This window comes from Oncorhynchus tshawytscha, unplaced genomic scaffold, assembly GCF_018296145.1.
Source record: "Oncorhynchus tshawytscha isolate Ot180627B unplaced genomic scaffold, Otsh_v2.0 Un_contig_1824_pilon_pilon, whole genome shotgun sequence".
Classification (NCBI taxonomy): domain Eukaryota; kingdom Metazoa; phylum Chordata; class Actinopteri; order Salmoniformes; family Salmonidae; genus Oncorhynchus; species Oncorhynchus tshawytscha.
The window spans coordinates 1,076,968-1,092,684 of NW_024609829.1; the positions used below are offsets into that span (position 1 = coordinate 1,076,968).

Below are 15,717 nucleotides of genomic sequence, written 5' to 3' on the forward strand. Positions count from 1 at the left end.
TTGCCAGTAAGATGGACACACCCAGGTTTTGTTTGGCAGTTGAGTTTGCTTAATGGGGCAATTTATCAGAGTAGAGCAGAGTGAAAGAAGAATATCACAAAGTATTGAAGTCCAAGGCTATGAATTCTGAAGACTTGCATTGATCTTATCCTATGAAATGTACTGTATCAAATACTGTGCACATTAAAAGGTAAACTAGGAGGAAGCATTGAATTTGACACTGGGATCATTGTTTGGGAAATAGGCTTGCATGACAACCACGCATCTGGCAACAAACAACCTGATTTTTACCCGAAATCTTTTGGACATCAGAGCAACCTAGAGGGAGTCAGAAAAGGAGGTGCATATGATGGGTAAGCTATACAAAACCTTGCTGAGAGTAACTGACACTCTTAGAGAATTACTATTGGAACCAACATTTTAAGTTTAGTTTGTTGGCACAAGATGGCAAGATCTGAGCATAATTAACAGTATTACAGTTAACAATGTATGCTTAATCCAGTAAAAAACGACTAAATTATTTATCCACAGACAAGTGTAAAACTGACTCAAGCCACGCATTCTGTAAATGTTAAAGTCCCAAATGTATGGGCAGAGCTAGAAAGTTGTCTGTCAGAGGTATTACAATTTAAACTTTATTTCCGTCTGCATATTTCAAGACATGGCATCTGGGCGTGTGGCGAGGTGCCAATAGGCTGGGTGATTCACGTCTCCTTCATCTTGAAAACACGTGTACTTAAAAACCTGGAAATCAATATGCCATAATTAATACAATCAAATGATTTAAAATAGTATGGGTGACAAGAAATAAATTGGTACCGTTTAAGGCCATGAGTCAACCATTGTCATTTGATGGGGGGAAGAGCTGTCTGGGTTAGTTATTAGAACTATTTTTACCCACTGCAAAATGCAACTGGGGCACTAGAATTCCACTCATACAAAAAGTGGAATTCCTTTTCAATTCAGACAGTTGTTGCATTGCAAGTGTTAATGTTTTATTTGAATTATAATTGGAGGGGAATTCAGACCCGAGATACATGGAACTTAATTCCCTTTTCACACACTTCTCTCTTCAAGCATTCTGACCTAACTTAAGCATGAGGAAATGCATGTGCCAGCAATTTGTTTGTGGTGGAGATGACAGAAATGGAGGTGTGGCAGATCTGTCTACCATAGGAGAAGCTATATAAGGACAGGCCCATTGAAATGGCATTAATAGGACAGTATCAAACATGTTTGACACTGTTCTATTTATGCCATTACAATGAGCCCATCCTCCTATAGCTCCCCCCACCAGCCTCTGGTGTATACAGATAAATGTTCTGATCTTGACATGGTGCTGCGGTCATAAAAATGTGGGACGGTGGTATTTACCACACACAACTGTGAAATCTACTTGAACACCCCTCCAACTGGAAATTAGTGGGAAACTTGTTTATCGTCCCTGCGTTCCAGTTTCTTCCACATGCTGTCACCTAAGGAAATTACATCGAACAGCCCTTTCGGCAGTTAAATGCAACAAAACATTATAAAAAGCTAACTAATATGATTTTAATTAACATTTGTTTACAGGCATGATACCTGTACTGTTAGTTTGTGGTTGATGCAGCCTGTTGGGCATTATCCAATCAGCATTTCTCAAATAATTAAAAGCATGTGAATGCATCCAACTGGTATCTATTACTTTCCCACATGGTTATGAACGCAGCATTAATTCCCTAATAATTCCACCACCTTTACACAAGGTCAAGCGAACCTGTGTTGCAAGTGGAAAAACACGTTTTTTTTCTGGTAGAAATAATGGCATTCTCCATGCACTGTAATTAATAGATTGATAAACGCTAGCTAAATGGGTAATCTGTTTGGATAAGGGGATTGTAAATATAGGCTAAATGACAATTGGATATATTTTACCTTATGATCTCTGGAGATACAGTAGAGTATGAAATGTGCCGTTACACAGAATTAAATGTATGGCCTTATTTGCAGGGATTCTATTTAAAAACACAATGGTATGACCAGTAATACTTCCTTTGTATTATCTAGAATGTTTACATCATGGAATTCGATTATTTAATAATTAGTACTTATATTAGTAATTTAAAACGATATCAATGGTTTTAATCATACGCACCGACTTTTCCTATAACGCAATGAACAAATTCAGTTTGCGCCTGTGACAGTTATCAAGTGCCATGTGTTCGCTACCAAATCTCATGGTTTATTTGAATCCTTTTTACGGTAATTTAGCTAACAGAAATTGGAAACGCAACACCTAACCCAAACCTCAATCGCCATGTTTTTCAAAATGTCCAAGAAATGATTCCAGTGGGCACGTGACTTGTATCTGCTCTGTGATTGGATGATACAGACCGCAATTCTGTTCGGGATATGTAGTTTGTTTGTCCCCTAACGCTGGTATGTACTGTCTACAGTCTTGTACCCTTGACTCTTCATTTATCAGGGTTTTTTTAAGCAATTTAAGTTATTTTGAATGAATGGTTCACCCCAGAGATAATTGTACATCTTCAACATTTGGAAACCATGCTACCAGCATGTTGTTGAAATGTGTATGCTAAAAATAAGTCGGTGCTCCAGTTTTCCAAAACCATAACTGAAGAAAGAAAGAGAGACACAACCCATCTGAGCCCTATTAAATTGATTCAGTGTGTGCAAAGGCGCCACACCCGCTACACGCAATAGCGCCTCTTCAACCTCAGGAGCCTTAAGAAATTTGGCTTGGCAAAAAAAAACGTTGATTTGATTTTGACAGAGATGGAATCCATACCTATGACAAAGTATTGCAACGGTTTGGTCATAATCCTCTCTGTGTACATGGGCTGCTCGTTTCCATGCAACAGTCAAACAAATCGACAGCACTTTGGTTGATCCTGCTGCCATATATAAATCGAAATTAAAATCAGCTGTCATGCGATGCATCAGTAGGCCTAGTTCTCAAGTGACAGAAATCACAACTGACAGTCTCCTTATTGCCTGGTACAACAGGCAACCATAAATGGGAGATAGGCCTACTTGCTTCTAGACAAAAAAAACAGCAGGAGCATAACAATCGACTTAAATTTCAGGCCTGCAAGTTTGCAGCAATTTCACATTTTATCCAGGGGTGCAGAGAAGATATAGCAATTGTATAACTCATTTCATGCAATTTTTCGTAGCGACCGCAGCCCCCTAAATGGTCGCTTATGTCGAGGGCTGGCCCTGCGCACATACACAAAAGCAAACCATGCACTTAAGCATCCGACAACCCAAACAGAGTGGTAGAATCAGATGGTGATACACTGGTCTATGTATAGTTGGCAGGACCCTGCTATTGTGTGGTGGATATGATTGCATTCCTTTCATCAACTGCGGGGCTTAACATTGCCTGCAGTTAATATTCTAATCAGGCCGTGGGGGCCTGCTGTTCTCAGGGGGCAGTGTGTGTCTGCAATACCTTTCTCATTACCAGCCAACAGAGATCTGAAATACAGGGTGAATACAGCCCAGGGCCGGCTCCAGGCATAAGCTAAATAAGCGGTCACTTAGGGCTCCAGGACGCTAGGGAGCCCCAGACCAACAAAACTACTCAGTCGGGGTCTCAACTTACTGTTGAGAGTTAGAATGGTAGAAAACACAAGGTGCAAGTTTGAAATTTGATTGTGCATCAGCAATTTTTCCCTTGTGTCAGTAACTGACCGTCACTCAATTAACTATGTCAGCTAACAATTTTCAGATTGGTAAATTAATCTAGCCAGCTATCTAAACTTGTTATCATGGCTGAATAACGACCGGGCAAATGGCCAAAGGCCCTGACCTCCAGGGGGCCCCCATTGATTTTGTTAGTCACTCTCACTCGGATATCATTAACATGACATAAGTCATGGAAATAGGTGTAGAATTGCAGGACATTTGCTTTAAAACGGCAACATTTTCTCTACACCCCATGGCAAAATATGTACAATTGTATGAAATGTGTTATAAAATTGCTAAATGTTCTCTTCACCCCATGGCAAAATGTGTAGAATTGCAGGAAATTATATTTAAAACTAACATGTCTCTCTGCCATCAAAATGTTTTGCCCGCGAGGTGGGGGCGGGGAGGGGAGACAACCAAATCTCGCATAGGGCCCCCAAAAGGCTAGAGACGGCCCTGACACAACTGCTTGCAAAACCAACCACTGGATCGTTTATCAAGGCTCCATCATAGTCAGAAAATAGTAAAAAGCAGTTCCTCCACTTGGTATTCATTGCTGGCTGTTGAAGTTACTGGCACTGTCCCCAACCAACAGTAAGACTGGGCAGGGTCTTCACAGTAAAAATGACATGATCCTTTGTAGCTCAGTTGATAGAACATAGAGCTTGTAATACCAGAATAGTGGGTTCAATTCCCAGGACCACCCATACATAAAATCTATGCACACATGACTGTAATTTGCTTTGGATGAGTGCTTGCTAAATGGCATTATATTATTGTGATACCTGATAAGGAAAGTGTCTGTCCCCACCTGGCACAACACACAGCCCACTAACACAATGTGTTATCACTGAGCAGCTGCTGGATCATGACCTATGGTACCAACACCACTGGAAAGTTCAGCATCATAAGCATTGGATAAGGGAGACCACTAGGGTGTGTGTGTGTGTTCTATTTAGGGGTCCCAGTGACGGGCAGGAGGGACAATGGGAGGCTGAGTTAAATACTCTGGTGCATTCTTCTTCCCATCACTCTGAGCCTCTACAGGACATCTCCAACCTCAGCAGAGAAAGGTAAGACTGGGCTCCTCTCTGAATGTGATATTGTGTAGACAATGCTTAGAGCTTTTCTGTATTTCCTGAATTTGAGGTTTTCAGGTCTGATAATTGCTGAACATTATTCATTGTAATATTTGTTATTATCGGTGTATTTCCATATGTATTTTTTAAAACTATTTAACTATTTTGAAAACATCTCACATACTTTTGGATTCTATTTACAGATGCTCAAAATTCATCTGTAAATCAGAAACAAATCTAAATGAACATTTTAGGATAGGGCTATTAGAAAAATCTGGACTCAATATATGTTTTCTGTCTTTTATTTTTATTTATTTTTTTACAATTCGTTAGTTTAGAAAATGTATTCATCAATTTCGGTTTCCAACTTATTTGAGTTTTCTAATGTCTCTTTTGTTTTATTCAATTGTCTTTTCTTTTGGGAAAGAATCTTTTCTGAGATTGTTTTACAGGTTTTTCATGTTTTACCAGTTATTTCTATAAAGTATTCCACACTGGTTTCCATTTACTAATCATTTACACTGGATTCCCATCTAAACTGGACACTGCAACATTCCTTTATGGAATTAGGAATTCTAAAAAAGAACTTCCCAAATCCAGACCTCCTGGTCTATTTGTGGAGCATTATCCAGTGAAAATAAGCAGGAGACAGCCAGGATCGTTATCTGTCTGGAATAGTTACCATGCCAGGGCAGATAGACGTCTCTCCCCCTGTCTGCAATCACTTTCTTTTGGGGGGGAGTGCCACTGTCAGCAGAGAGAGGCGGCAGGGGGATGGGTCGCAGGCCCCAGGCTCCAAGCCAGAGGGTCAGATGTAGAAGTGCGGACTGGTGATGTAGACCACTTGGAGCCCTGAGCGACCACTTAACCTGCTGATAATGTACTGTAGTAGTTGGAGAAAAACAACCCATGCCTAGATAGTAAATAACTATGACCAAATGGAAACATGCTCTATAGTTCATTTAGCAAAAGAAGGAATGAATAACAACAAAAGAAGCTATGATTTAGGTGTTTTTCAGTCATATTACATGAGTATGATAGTTACTTTTCATAACTTTTCAAGTTGACAATACACTGTAGAATAAAGAAATTACTTTGTGTTGCATGTCAGTACATTGAAAGCTATGATGATATATCAAGGGAACTGAAATGGGAGACATATGTACCATAGGCTTACAGGTGCAAATGGTTTCTCTTGTCAAGTTCTTCAGAAACATAGGTCTTATTTTTGTCTTCTAGGGGAATCTACATTGCCAAGATGCCAGAGCAAGTGTAAGTGTATTCTTTTCCAGTGAACCCCTTCATAAAATCAAATCAAATCACATGTATTTATATAGCCCTTCGTACATCAGCTGATATCTCAAAGTGCTGTACAGAAACCCAGCCTAAAACCCCAAACAGCAAGCAATGCAGGTGTAGAAGCACGGTGGCTAGGAAAAACTTCCTAGAAATGCCAAAACCTAGGAAGGTTAGGCAGCAAGTCAGCACCTCAGGTGGACTGGGGACAGCAAGGGCTCAGCAAGTCCTCTGAGAGAGAGAGAGAAAGAGAGAATTAGAGAGAGCATACTTGAATTCACACAGGACACCGGATAAGACAGGAGAAGTACTCCAGATATAACAAACTGACCCTAGCCCCCTGACACATAAACTACTGCAGCATAAATACTGGAGGCTGAGACAGGAGGGGTCAGGAGACACTGTGGCCCCATCCGATGATACCCCCAGACAGGGCCAAACAGAGATGGGATGGGTCAGACAGCACATGCCAGTTATCTTTAGAAACACTAACAATGACTGCCTGATAAATTCTGTGTGCCACATTAGGAAGTATTTCAGATACTTGATCTCTTATGCTAAATTATGTTTACACTAAAATGTGTTTTTTTTTCTTTACAGACAAGAGGTGAGATTTCTATAATTCTATTGCATAAATGCCAATAAACACAGATTAAGTGAGACATTAATTCTACTGTCAATCTATGACTAACTTAATCAAATTGATTCATCTTTTTGAAGCGAAAGTCGAAGATCTCGGCCTCCCGTAAGCTCATGCTAAAGGTGAATCTATAGCCACACTATGACCACAGCAATAACACTTGACTGTTTGGCAACTACCTCAGTCATATGAGGCCATACGTTAGAAATATTTCAATGTGTTTTCAGAGCTTAATGGTGGCCAAGGCGAAGGAGGAGATTGAGCAGGAGATTGTGGATAAAGAGGAGGAGAAGGAGAGGTATCTGGCAGAGAGAGCACCCACCTTACAGACCGGTGGCATGTCCTTTGCTGAGCTCCAGGTACTCCCATCCATACACACATTCAGTAAACCTATTGACTACATTGACCTGGGTACTAATTCATTGCAAAATTCAAATTTCCCCAACAGGAGTTATGTCAGGAGTTACATGCCAAGGTTGACGTGGTGGATGAGGAGCGATATGACATTGAAGCCAAAGTCATGCACAACACCAGAGAGGTACCGTGCCTACTGTACCTCTCTGCCGCTTGAAACATACCTTCTAAATGTGGTTCATACTGTATATCCACGACATGGTCGACTCCAAGGGCTAACTTTAAAGATGGTGTAATCTGAGATACCTTTTGTGTAGCCCATAGAGAAAGAAGCCATTTTAGTTGTATCTCTAGGATGGGGTCTACCTCTTCTTTCCACCTGTCCTGTAGATCAAGGACCTGAACATCAAAGTTTTGGATCTGAGGGGGAAGTTCAAGCGGCCCAGCCTGAGGAGGGTAAGGGTCTCTGCTGATGCCATCTTGCGCTCCCTCCTGGGCTCCAAACACAAGGTCTCCATGGACCTTCGGGCAAACCTCAAGTCAGTCAAGAAGGAGGACACAGAGAAGGTAAGTTGAGTTTTTCCTGGTAGATTTAGTGTGTCCTCATAAAATCAAAGGCAGCAGGTAATAAATAGTAAGTTTGTATAATATACTGCCTGGAGCTTTATTTAAATTGTCAATATTTCCCCCAACCGGTGGTAATCTATACATCAATGACAGGAGCTAACAGTTTGTTCTTGTAACTTGAAGCTGACCAGGCTGATATACTGACACACTGACATCCTACTGACATGGTAGTGACTGCCATTGTGTGTACGCTTTGCAGGAGAAGACAGTGGAGGTGAGTGACTGGAGGAAGAACGTGGAAGCCATGTCTGGCATGGAGGGAAGGAAGAAGATGTTTGACGCAGCCAAAGGCACCCCTCAGTAGACAGAGAGGAGAATACTCTAAATGTTTCCTTCATTTCTATTCATCCTGAACATTCAAAATGTGTTAATGGTTTAAAGTCTCGTTTCAGTGGCACTACAATGCTTGTGTTTATTGTTTAGCAAGGCTTACACAGTACGAGCTGTATGCTGCTACAATCACAATGTTCTGCTTCATCCTCACTGTTAATATTGACCTGAGAAGAAATTTTAGAGTAAATGATAGTTCATGCAATTCCACTCATTTTGACGAGGCAGATAAATAATTTTGCAGATTTAAAGCTTATTTGCTTGCCTGACACCTGAATTTAATTTCGCTATCAATCGCGTCATACATTGTCTGAGACTAGAAGTCGATTGGGCTGATGCCAAAATGAGGGGCGTTGTAGAAAACAAATTCATCAGCGATTGGATCAGCTCCAACCAATCCGAGTATCAACGTTGACAAGGTCGTCATGCAGTGCAGTTTTGGCCCGACACTTTCTGGGACCAATCAGAACGGTCAGAATGTGGTCGCATTCTACAAGACGTCAGGGAGGAAAGCAAATCTAGACTCATCGTGAAGAAGAAACGCTAGTGGGTGTGACATTTGGCCAGAGGGATGTGGATGGGTAGTCAGGCTACTACTGTGCTGCAATTCTACACATTTTGCCGTGGGGTGGAGACAACTTTTTGGTGAATGTGAGATAGTGAGAGCGACTGACAAAATTATAAACTGGTTACCAATGTAATTAGAGCAGTAAAAATAAAAGTTTTGTCATATCTGTGGTATATGGTCTGATATACCACGGCTGTCAGCCAATCAGAATTCAGGGCTCAAACCACCCAGTTTATAATGGCCAACGGGTGGGTCTAATCCTAAATGTTTATTGGTTAAAAGCGCATTCCAGCCAGTGTCAATTCCACAAGTTACCACCGGCTAAATCTGTGACGTTAAAATGCCTATTTACTCTGTTCCATCTGACTGTGCAATCCACTGTCTCATCAGCCCAGCCAGGAAAGTTATAAACTTGATCTCCACTATAAAAAGCATCAAGACATTATCTCACATTATTTTATACTAAAATGTAGTTTTCAACAGTGGGGATTTGTATAAACCTTACTGTCTGTCTCTCCAACATTTGCAACACTGTTTCAATATTAGAATTCAATCTCCAGCTGTCCCATAGTAATGAACGTGTAGGGGTTGGGAGTCGGGACAGGACAGACAGGCAGCGTTTCTCAGCCAGTCAAAATCATGAATCAACTGGCATAATTTTAATGGAAAGAAATGTCAATTGAAAAAGGTCAAACAAATTGAAGTGAAGCTAGTTCGCAGTCTTTCCAGCTTCAGTTTGAACTTATTGAACTTATTGTATTGTGCTGTGTTGTTGGCTAGCTCCTCTGAACAACAGTGTCCTGACGAGAAAGCACATTTTGTATGGCAGGCGAATTCACTCCTCATTAGCTCATTATTAATCAAATCAAAGTTTATTTGTCACGTACGCCGAATACAACAGGTGTCGACCTTAAAGTGAAATGCTTACTTACAGGCTCTAACCAATAGTGCAAAATAGGTATTAGGTGAACAATAGGTAAGTAAAGAAATAAAACAACAGTAAAAAGACAGGCTATATACAGTGGCAAGGTTATAAAAGTAGCAAGGCTACACACAGACACCGGTTAGTCAGGCTGATTGAGGTAGTATGTACATGTAGATATGGTTAAAGGGACTATGCATATATGATGAACAGAGAGTAGCAGTAGCGTAAAAGAGGGGTTGGGGGGGGCACACAATGCAAATAGTCCGGGTACCCATTTGGTTACCTGTTCAGGAGTCTTATGGCTTGGGGGGAAAAACTGTTGAGAAGCCTTTTTTTCCTAGACTTGGCACTCCGGTACCACCTGACATGCGGTAGTAGAGAGAACAGTCTATGGCTGGGGTCTTTGACAATTTTTAGGGCCTTCCTCTGACACCACCTTGTGTAGAGGTCCTGGATGACAGGCAGCTTAGCCCCAGTGATGTACTGGACCGTACGTACTACCCTCTGTAGTGCCTTGCGGTCGAGAGGTCGAGCAATTGCCGTACCAGGCAGTGATGCAACCAGTCAGGGTGCTCTCGATGTTGCAGCTGTAGAACCTTTTGAGGATCTCAGGACCCATGCCAAATCTTTTTAGTTTCCTGAGGGGTAATCGGCTTTGTCGTGCCCTCTTCACGTCTGGCAACGAATATGTAACAAGGGCCAGCCAACGAGAGCATACAGGTCGCTGAGGTGGGTGGTATATGGGGCTTTTGTGAAAAAACGGATGGCACTGTGATAGACTGCATCCAGTTTGCTGAGTAGAGTGTTGGAGGCTATTTTGTAAATGACATCGCCGAAGTCGAGGATCGGCAGGATAGTCAGTTTTACGAAGGTATGTCTGGCAGCATGAGAGAAGGATGCTTTGTTGCGAAATAGGAAGCCGAATAGATTTAATTTTGGATTGGAGATGTTTAATATGAGTGTGGAAGGAGAGTTTACAGTCTAGCCAGACACCTAGGTGTTTGTAGTTGTACACATGTTCTAAGTCAGAACCGTGTGGGCAGTGGGCAGCGATCGGGTAAAAAGCATGCATTTAGTTTTACTAGCGTTAAAGAGCAGTTAGAGGCCACGGAAGGAGTGTTGTATGGCATTGAAGCTCGTTTGGAGGTTTGTTAACACAGTGTCCAAAGAATGGCCAGATGTAAACAGAATGGTGCCGTCTACTTAAAGATGGATCAGGGAATCACCAGCAGCAGGAGCAACATTGTTGATATATACAGAGAAAAGAGTCGGCCGGAGAATTGAACCCTGTGGTACCCCCATAGAGACAGCCATAGGTCTGGACAACAGGCCCTCCGATTTGACACACTGAACTCTATCTGAGAAGTAGTTGGTAAACCAGCGAGGCAGTCATTTGAGAAACTAAGGCTGTTTAGTCTGCCGATAAGAATACAGTGATTGACAGAGTTGAAAGCCTTGGCCATGGCGATGAAGATGGCTGCACAGTACTGTCTTTTATCGAAGGCGGTTATAATATCGTTTAGGACCTTGAGCGTGACTGAGGTGCACCCGTTACCAGCTCGGAAACCGGTTTGCACAATGGAGAAGGTATGGTGGGATTCAAAATTGTCAGTGATCTGTTTGTTATCTTGCTCTTATTCTCCATGGACTTTACAGTGTCCCAAAACTTTTTGGAGTTAGAGCTACAGGATGCAAATTCCTGTTTGATAAAGCTAGCCTTTGCTTTCCTAACTGACTGTGTGTATTGGCTCCTGACTACCCTGAAAAGTTGCATATCACAAGGACTATTCAATGCTGGTGCAATCCGCCACAGGATGTTTTTGTGCTGGCCGAGGGCAGTCAGGTCTGGAGTGAAACAAGTGTTATATCTGTTCTTAGTTCTACATTTTTTCAAAGGATCATGATTATTTAAGATGGTGAGGAAATTACTTTTATAGAACGACCAGGCAATCCTCTACTGACGGGATGAGGTCAATATCCTTCCAGCATACCCGGGCCAGGTCGATTAGAAAGGCCTGCTCGCAGAAGTGTCTTAGGGAGCGTTTGACAGTGATGTGGGGTGGTCGTTTGACCGCGGACCCATAGCGGATGCAGGCATTGAGGAAGTGATCGCTGAAATCCTGATTGTAAACAGCAGATGTGTATTTGGAGGGAAAGTTGTTCAGGATAATATCTATGAGGGTGCCCATGTTTACGGATTTAGGGTTGTACCTGGTGGTTCCTTGATCATTTGTGTGAGATTGAGGACATCTAGTTTAGATTGTAGGACTGCCGGGGTGTTAAGCATGTCACCTAACAGAACAAACTCTGAAGATAGATGGGGAGCAATCAATTCACATATGGTGTCCAGGGCACAGCTGGGAGCTGAGAGGGGTCTATAACAGTCGGCAACAGTGAGAGACTTATTTCTGGAGAGATTAATTTTAAAATTTGAAGCTCGAACTGTTTGGCCATAGACCTGGAAAGTATGACAGAACTTTACAGGCTATCTAGCAAAAGGAACAGGTTCACATTGTCTTGAACAGACACGATATTCCCTTGTATGCCCAAGCTCTGTTACTTAAGGGCAAGGGGTTATGTCTGGACAGGGCCCACCTCAGTCTCATAACAGTAACTGCAATGGCAACTCTGTGAAGCTAGAGGACAGTGTTACCGCTGTGCTGAATTCAAACACAGTCTAATATGAGCAATGCTGTACACTCTTACCTTAAATTTGGCTGTCCCCATAGAAGAACCCTTTGAAGAATAATTTTTGGTTCCAGGTAGAACCCTTTTGAGTTTCCATGTAGAACCCTTTACACAGCGGGTTCTACCTGGAAACAAAAACTGTTATCCTATGGGGACAGCTGAAGAACCCTTTTGGAACCCTTTTTTCTAAGAGTGTAGGATGGTCTGTGTTCAGATTTCCGTTCAAACTTGTGGTAGACCTGACAATGTTGCAATAGTAGCTAAGAAGAATTTATTAACTGTGGGTCGTATACTTACTTGAATTGTCTGTAACTTGGACTTTGTCCTTGGATGGAATATTTCTATGAAGAGGACATGGATTTCAAGTCAGAATTTTGCTCTGAGTTCTCAAGTTCAATTATCAAGGGATATGCAGTATTTCTAGATAATATCACTTGTATCCCGTTTTGAATTTAATCTAATTATAAGGATATGAATGAAGGTTATTATAAAGAGTTACCAATTCAGCAAGGGGATTGTTTTTCTACAGCCACACCGGTTATTCCGTCATAATGGCCAGTATGTTGTGTACTTGCTTACATAACACATACAGTGCCTAGTGAAAACCTACACACCACTAGCATAGTTTTCAGTTTTTACTGCGTTAAAATGTAATTGGATTAAATTCGATTTTTTTTCATACTTATCTACACAACCTGCTCCACAATTTCAAAGTGAAATAAATAATATAGTCAATTTTCTAAATGAATATACAAAATAAAATGCCTTGACTGCGTATGTCTTCACACCACGGAATTAATACTGTACTTGGTGGAAAGGGTGCAAGGAGTGTGTAGATTTTCACTGTAGGTCACATAACATCTCCATACATATATCATGGGACATGAGACAAAGCTGGCCTCCGCTTTCTGAAGGTCCTACAGGCTCCCAAAAGTGTGTCAGAAATCTCACACCAAACAACCTATAAACAACCAGAGGGCAGAAACACACACTATAAACAAAACCTTTGAAAGGCTGTGTCCTTTAGGCGGTGTGAGACATGTGCTGAATCATAATTACATGTTAGATCTGATACGTGTGGGGTCTCATATTAATATAGAATGTTGGTTTCTATTAAAAGGTTTGCCAGGGAGATAAAGAGTGCTGTAAACATGTTGTTGCAAGTTAACAGAGAGGAATAAGACACTGAACAATGGAGGTGCAGCAGAGGATTCGGCAGTTCAAGTGTGTGAAGAACAGAACTAAGTCTATACCCTTCAACTGCAGTGTGACAATACTCTCCAATCCAAATGGAATATATAGCTAATTATAAACCGAGTAGTTTGGGTCCTGGATGCAGATTGGCTGAAACAGCATTCCAGCCGTGTGTATATCAGACAATAAACCATGGGTATGATGCAAAACTACTTGTTTACTGAACAGAAATAGGCCTATGCCCTTCAACTGCAGTGTAACAATACTCTTCAATCCAATTGGAACATTTCTTTTCTAATCTGACTGTTGGTTTAATCTTACTGTTTGTTCCAAATTGGAAAATATTCTATACACTCTTAGAAAAAAAGGTTCTAAAAGGGTTCTTCAGCTGTCCCCATAAGAGAACCCTTTGAAGAACCCTTTTTGGTTGCAGGTAGATGTCACACCCTGACCTTAGTATTCTTTGTTTTCTTTGTTATTTTAGTTAGGTCAGGGTGTGACATGGGTGATCTATGTGTTTTTGTTTTGTCTAGGGGTTTTGTATGTTTATGGGGGTGTTTCCTATCTAGGTGTTTTTGTAAGTCTATGGTTGCCTAGATTGGTTCTCAATTAGAGGCAGCTGTCTATCGTCTCTGATTGGGAACCATATTTAGGCAGCCATAGTTTGTGGGTGATTGTTCCTCTTCTAGTGTTAACGTCACGGGACTGTTTCGTCTTCGTTCCGTTTTGTCGGTTTGTTGTTTTGTTCGGTGTTTAAGTATTACCATTATATATGGATTATCATCACGCTGCATCTTGGTCCTCCTCTCTTTCACTCGAAGACAGTCGTTACAGTAGAACCATTTTGGTTCCATGTAGGACCCTTTTCACAGAGGATTCTGCGTGGAAACAAAAAGGGTCCTCCTATGGGGACAGACGAAAACCCTTTTTGGAAGCCTTTTTTATAAGAGTATGCAAGTTGTTGCCAATGATTAACTGATTAGCAGATTAAGCAGATCAACTATCCATTTGATGGGAGTCACAATTCATAATCATAAACTATAATGACCCATAAATCTAGATATGTCCAATTAGTTCTGAAATGTGTGTGTATTAGGGCTATGCTGCGCTGTCCCTAATGCTACACTCTTAGAAAAAAGGGTTCCAAGAGGGTTCTTCGGCTGTCCCCATAGGAGAACCCTTTTTGGTTTCAGGTAGAACCATTTTTGATTCCAGGTAGAACTCTGGGTTCCATGTTGAACCCTCCTGCCTTGATTTACCTTTTGCCTGCCCGTTGTACTGTAATAAACTCTGAGACTCGTACTATCTGCCTCCTGTGTCTGCATCATGGGTCTTTGCCTGAGCCGTGATAGTATGAAATGGCCAAGACTAACCCAGTAGACTCGGACCAGCTCCGCAACGTTGTCTCCTCCCAAGCAACCACCATTGGAAGACACAAGAAGTTACTGCAAAGCCTTATGGAGGGACTCCATACCCTGGCAGAACTCCATGACCATGCATTCAATACATTGCTGGATCAATTCCCTGGATTCCCTACTAGGCAGCAAGCCACAACAGTAACCCAGCCATCAGTGGCGCTTCTTGCTAGCCTACCCCGGTGTCCCGAGAACCTTGCTTACCTCATCCGGAGTGCTACGCTGGATATTCTGGAACCAGTGCTCCTTCGTCTTCAACCTGCAGCCTTCTTCGTGCCCCTCGAACCGCTCGAAGATAGCGTACCTCATTACGCTGATGTCCGGGAGGGCACTCGCTGGCGGTGTGGGAGCAACCGTCCACCGTTTGTCTCAGTCTGGAGGAGGTAGTTGTGGAGGTACGAAATCTGTTTGATTCTTCGTTGTCCGGGACTCCAACTACGTCAAGACTCCTGTAGTGTGTCAGACTACGTAGTGGATTTTTGCACGTTGGTGGCTGAGAGTTCCTGGAAACCAGAAGCCTTTTTCGACACGTTCCTTCATGGATTATCGGAGGTTAAAGACAAGCTTGCAGCCCGGGAGCTTCCAATGGCCCTCGTCTCCCTCATCACCTTGACCTTCCAGATGTGCGGCTACGGGAATGTTGGAAGGAGAGGAGGTCTGTTCCTAGTCACACTCGCTCATCCACTGCTCCCACCTCGTGGCTGCACTCATCTGGGGTATAGAGATCCACTTCCTTATGGGGGAGGTCTGGCTAACCGGATGTTGGTCCCAGACCCTGCCAATTCCCCGGTCCTGTAATGGGCACATTCCTCGAGACTGACCTGCCATCCAGGCTCCCGTCGGACACTGGCTTTCATCCAACAACGCTTTTGGTGCCTTCCATGGTTCCTGATATCTCCGCATTTGTC

General features: G+C 42.2%; 1 protein-coding gene across 2 annotated transcripts; it reads left to right on the plus strand.

Moving 5' to 3' along the window:
• The first annotated feature begins 109 nt into the window (after positions 1 to 109).
• On the plus strand, positions 110 to 8,089 carry LOC112254192 (troponin I, slow skeletal muscle). 2 transcript variants are annotated; one of them, XM_024426511.2, is made up of 9 exons: positions 110 to 353; positions 4,653 to 4,766; positions 6,012 to 6,044; positions 6,669 to 6,675; positions 6,786 to 6,830; positions 6,936 to 7,067; positions 7,157 to 7,246; positions 7,453 to 7,629; positions 7,889 to 8,089. In XM_024426511.2, exons 3-9 carry the CDS (start codon positions 6,031 to 6,033, stop codon positions 7,991 to 7,993), a joined length of 570 nt encoding a protein of 189 aa, XP_024282279.1. In that variant the 5' UTR covers positions 110 to 353; positions 4,653 to 4,766; positions 6,012 to 6,030; the 3' UTR covers positions 7,994 to 8,089. The 2 variants fall into 2 exon arrangements, with proteins under 2 accessions (XP_024282279.1, XP_024282280.1); XM_024426512.2 differs by having other exon boundaries at positions 6,789 to 6,830.
• Positions 8,090 to 15,717: the final 7,628 nt, after the last annotated feature.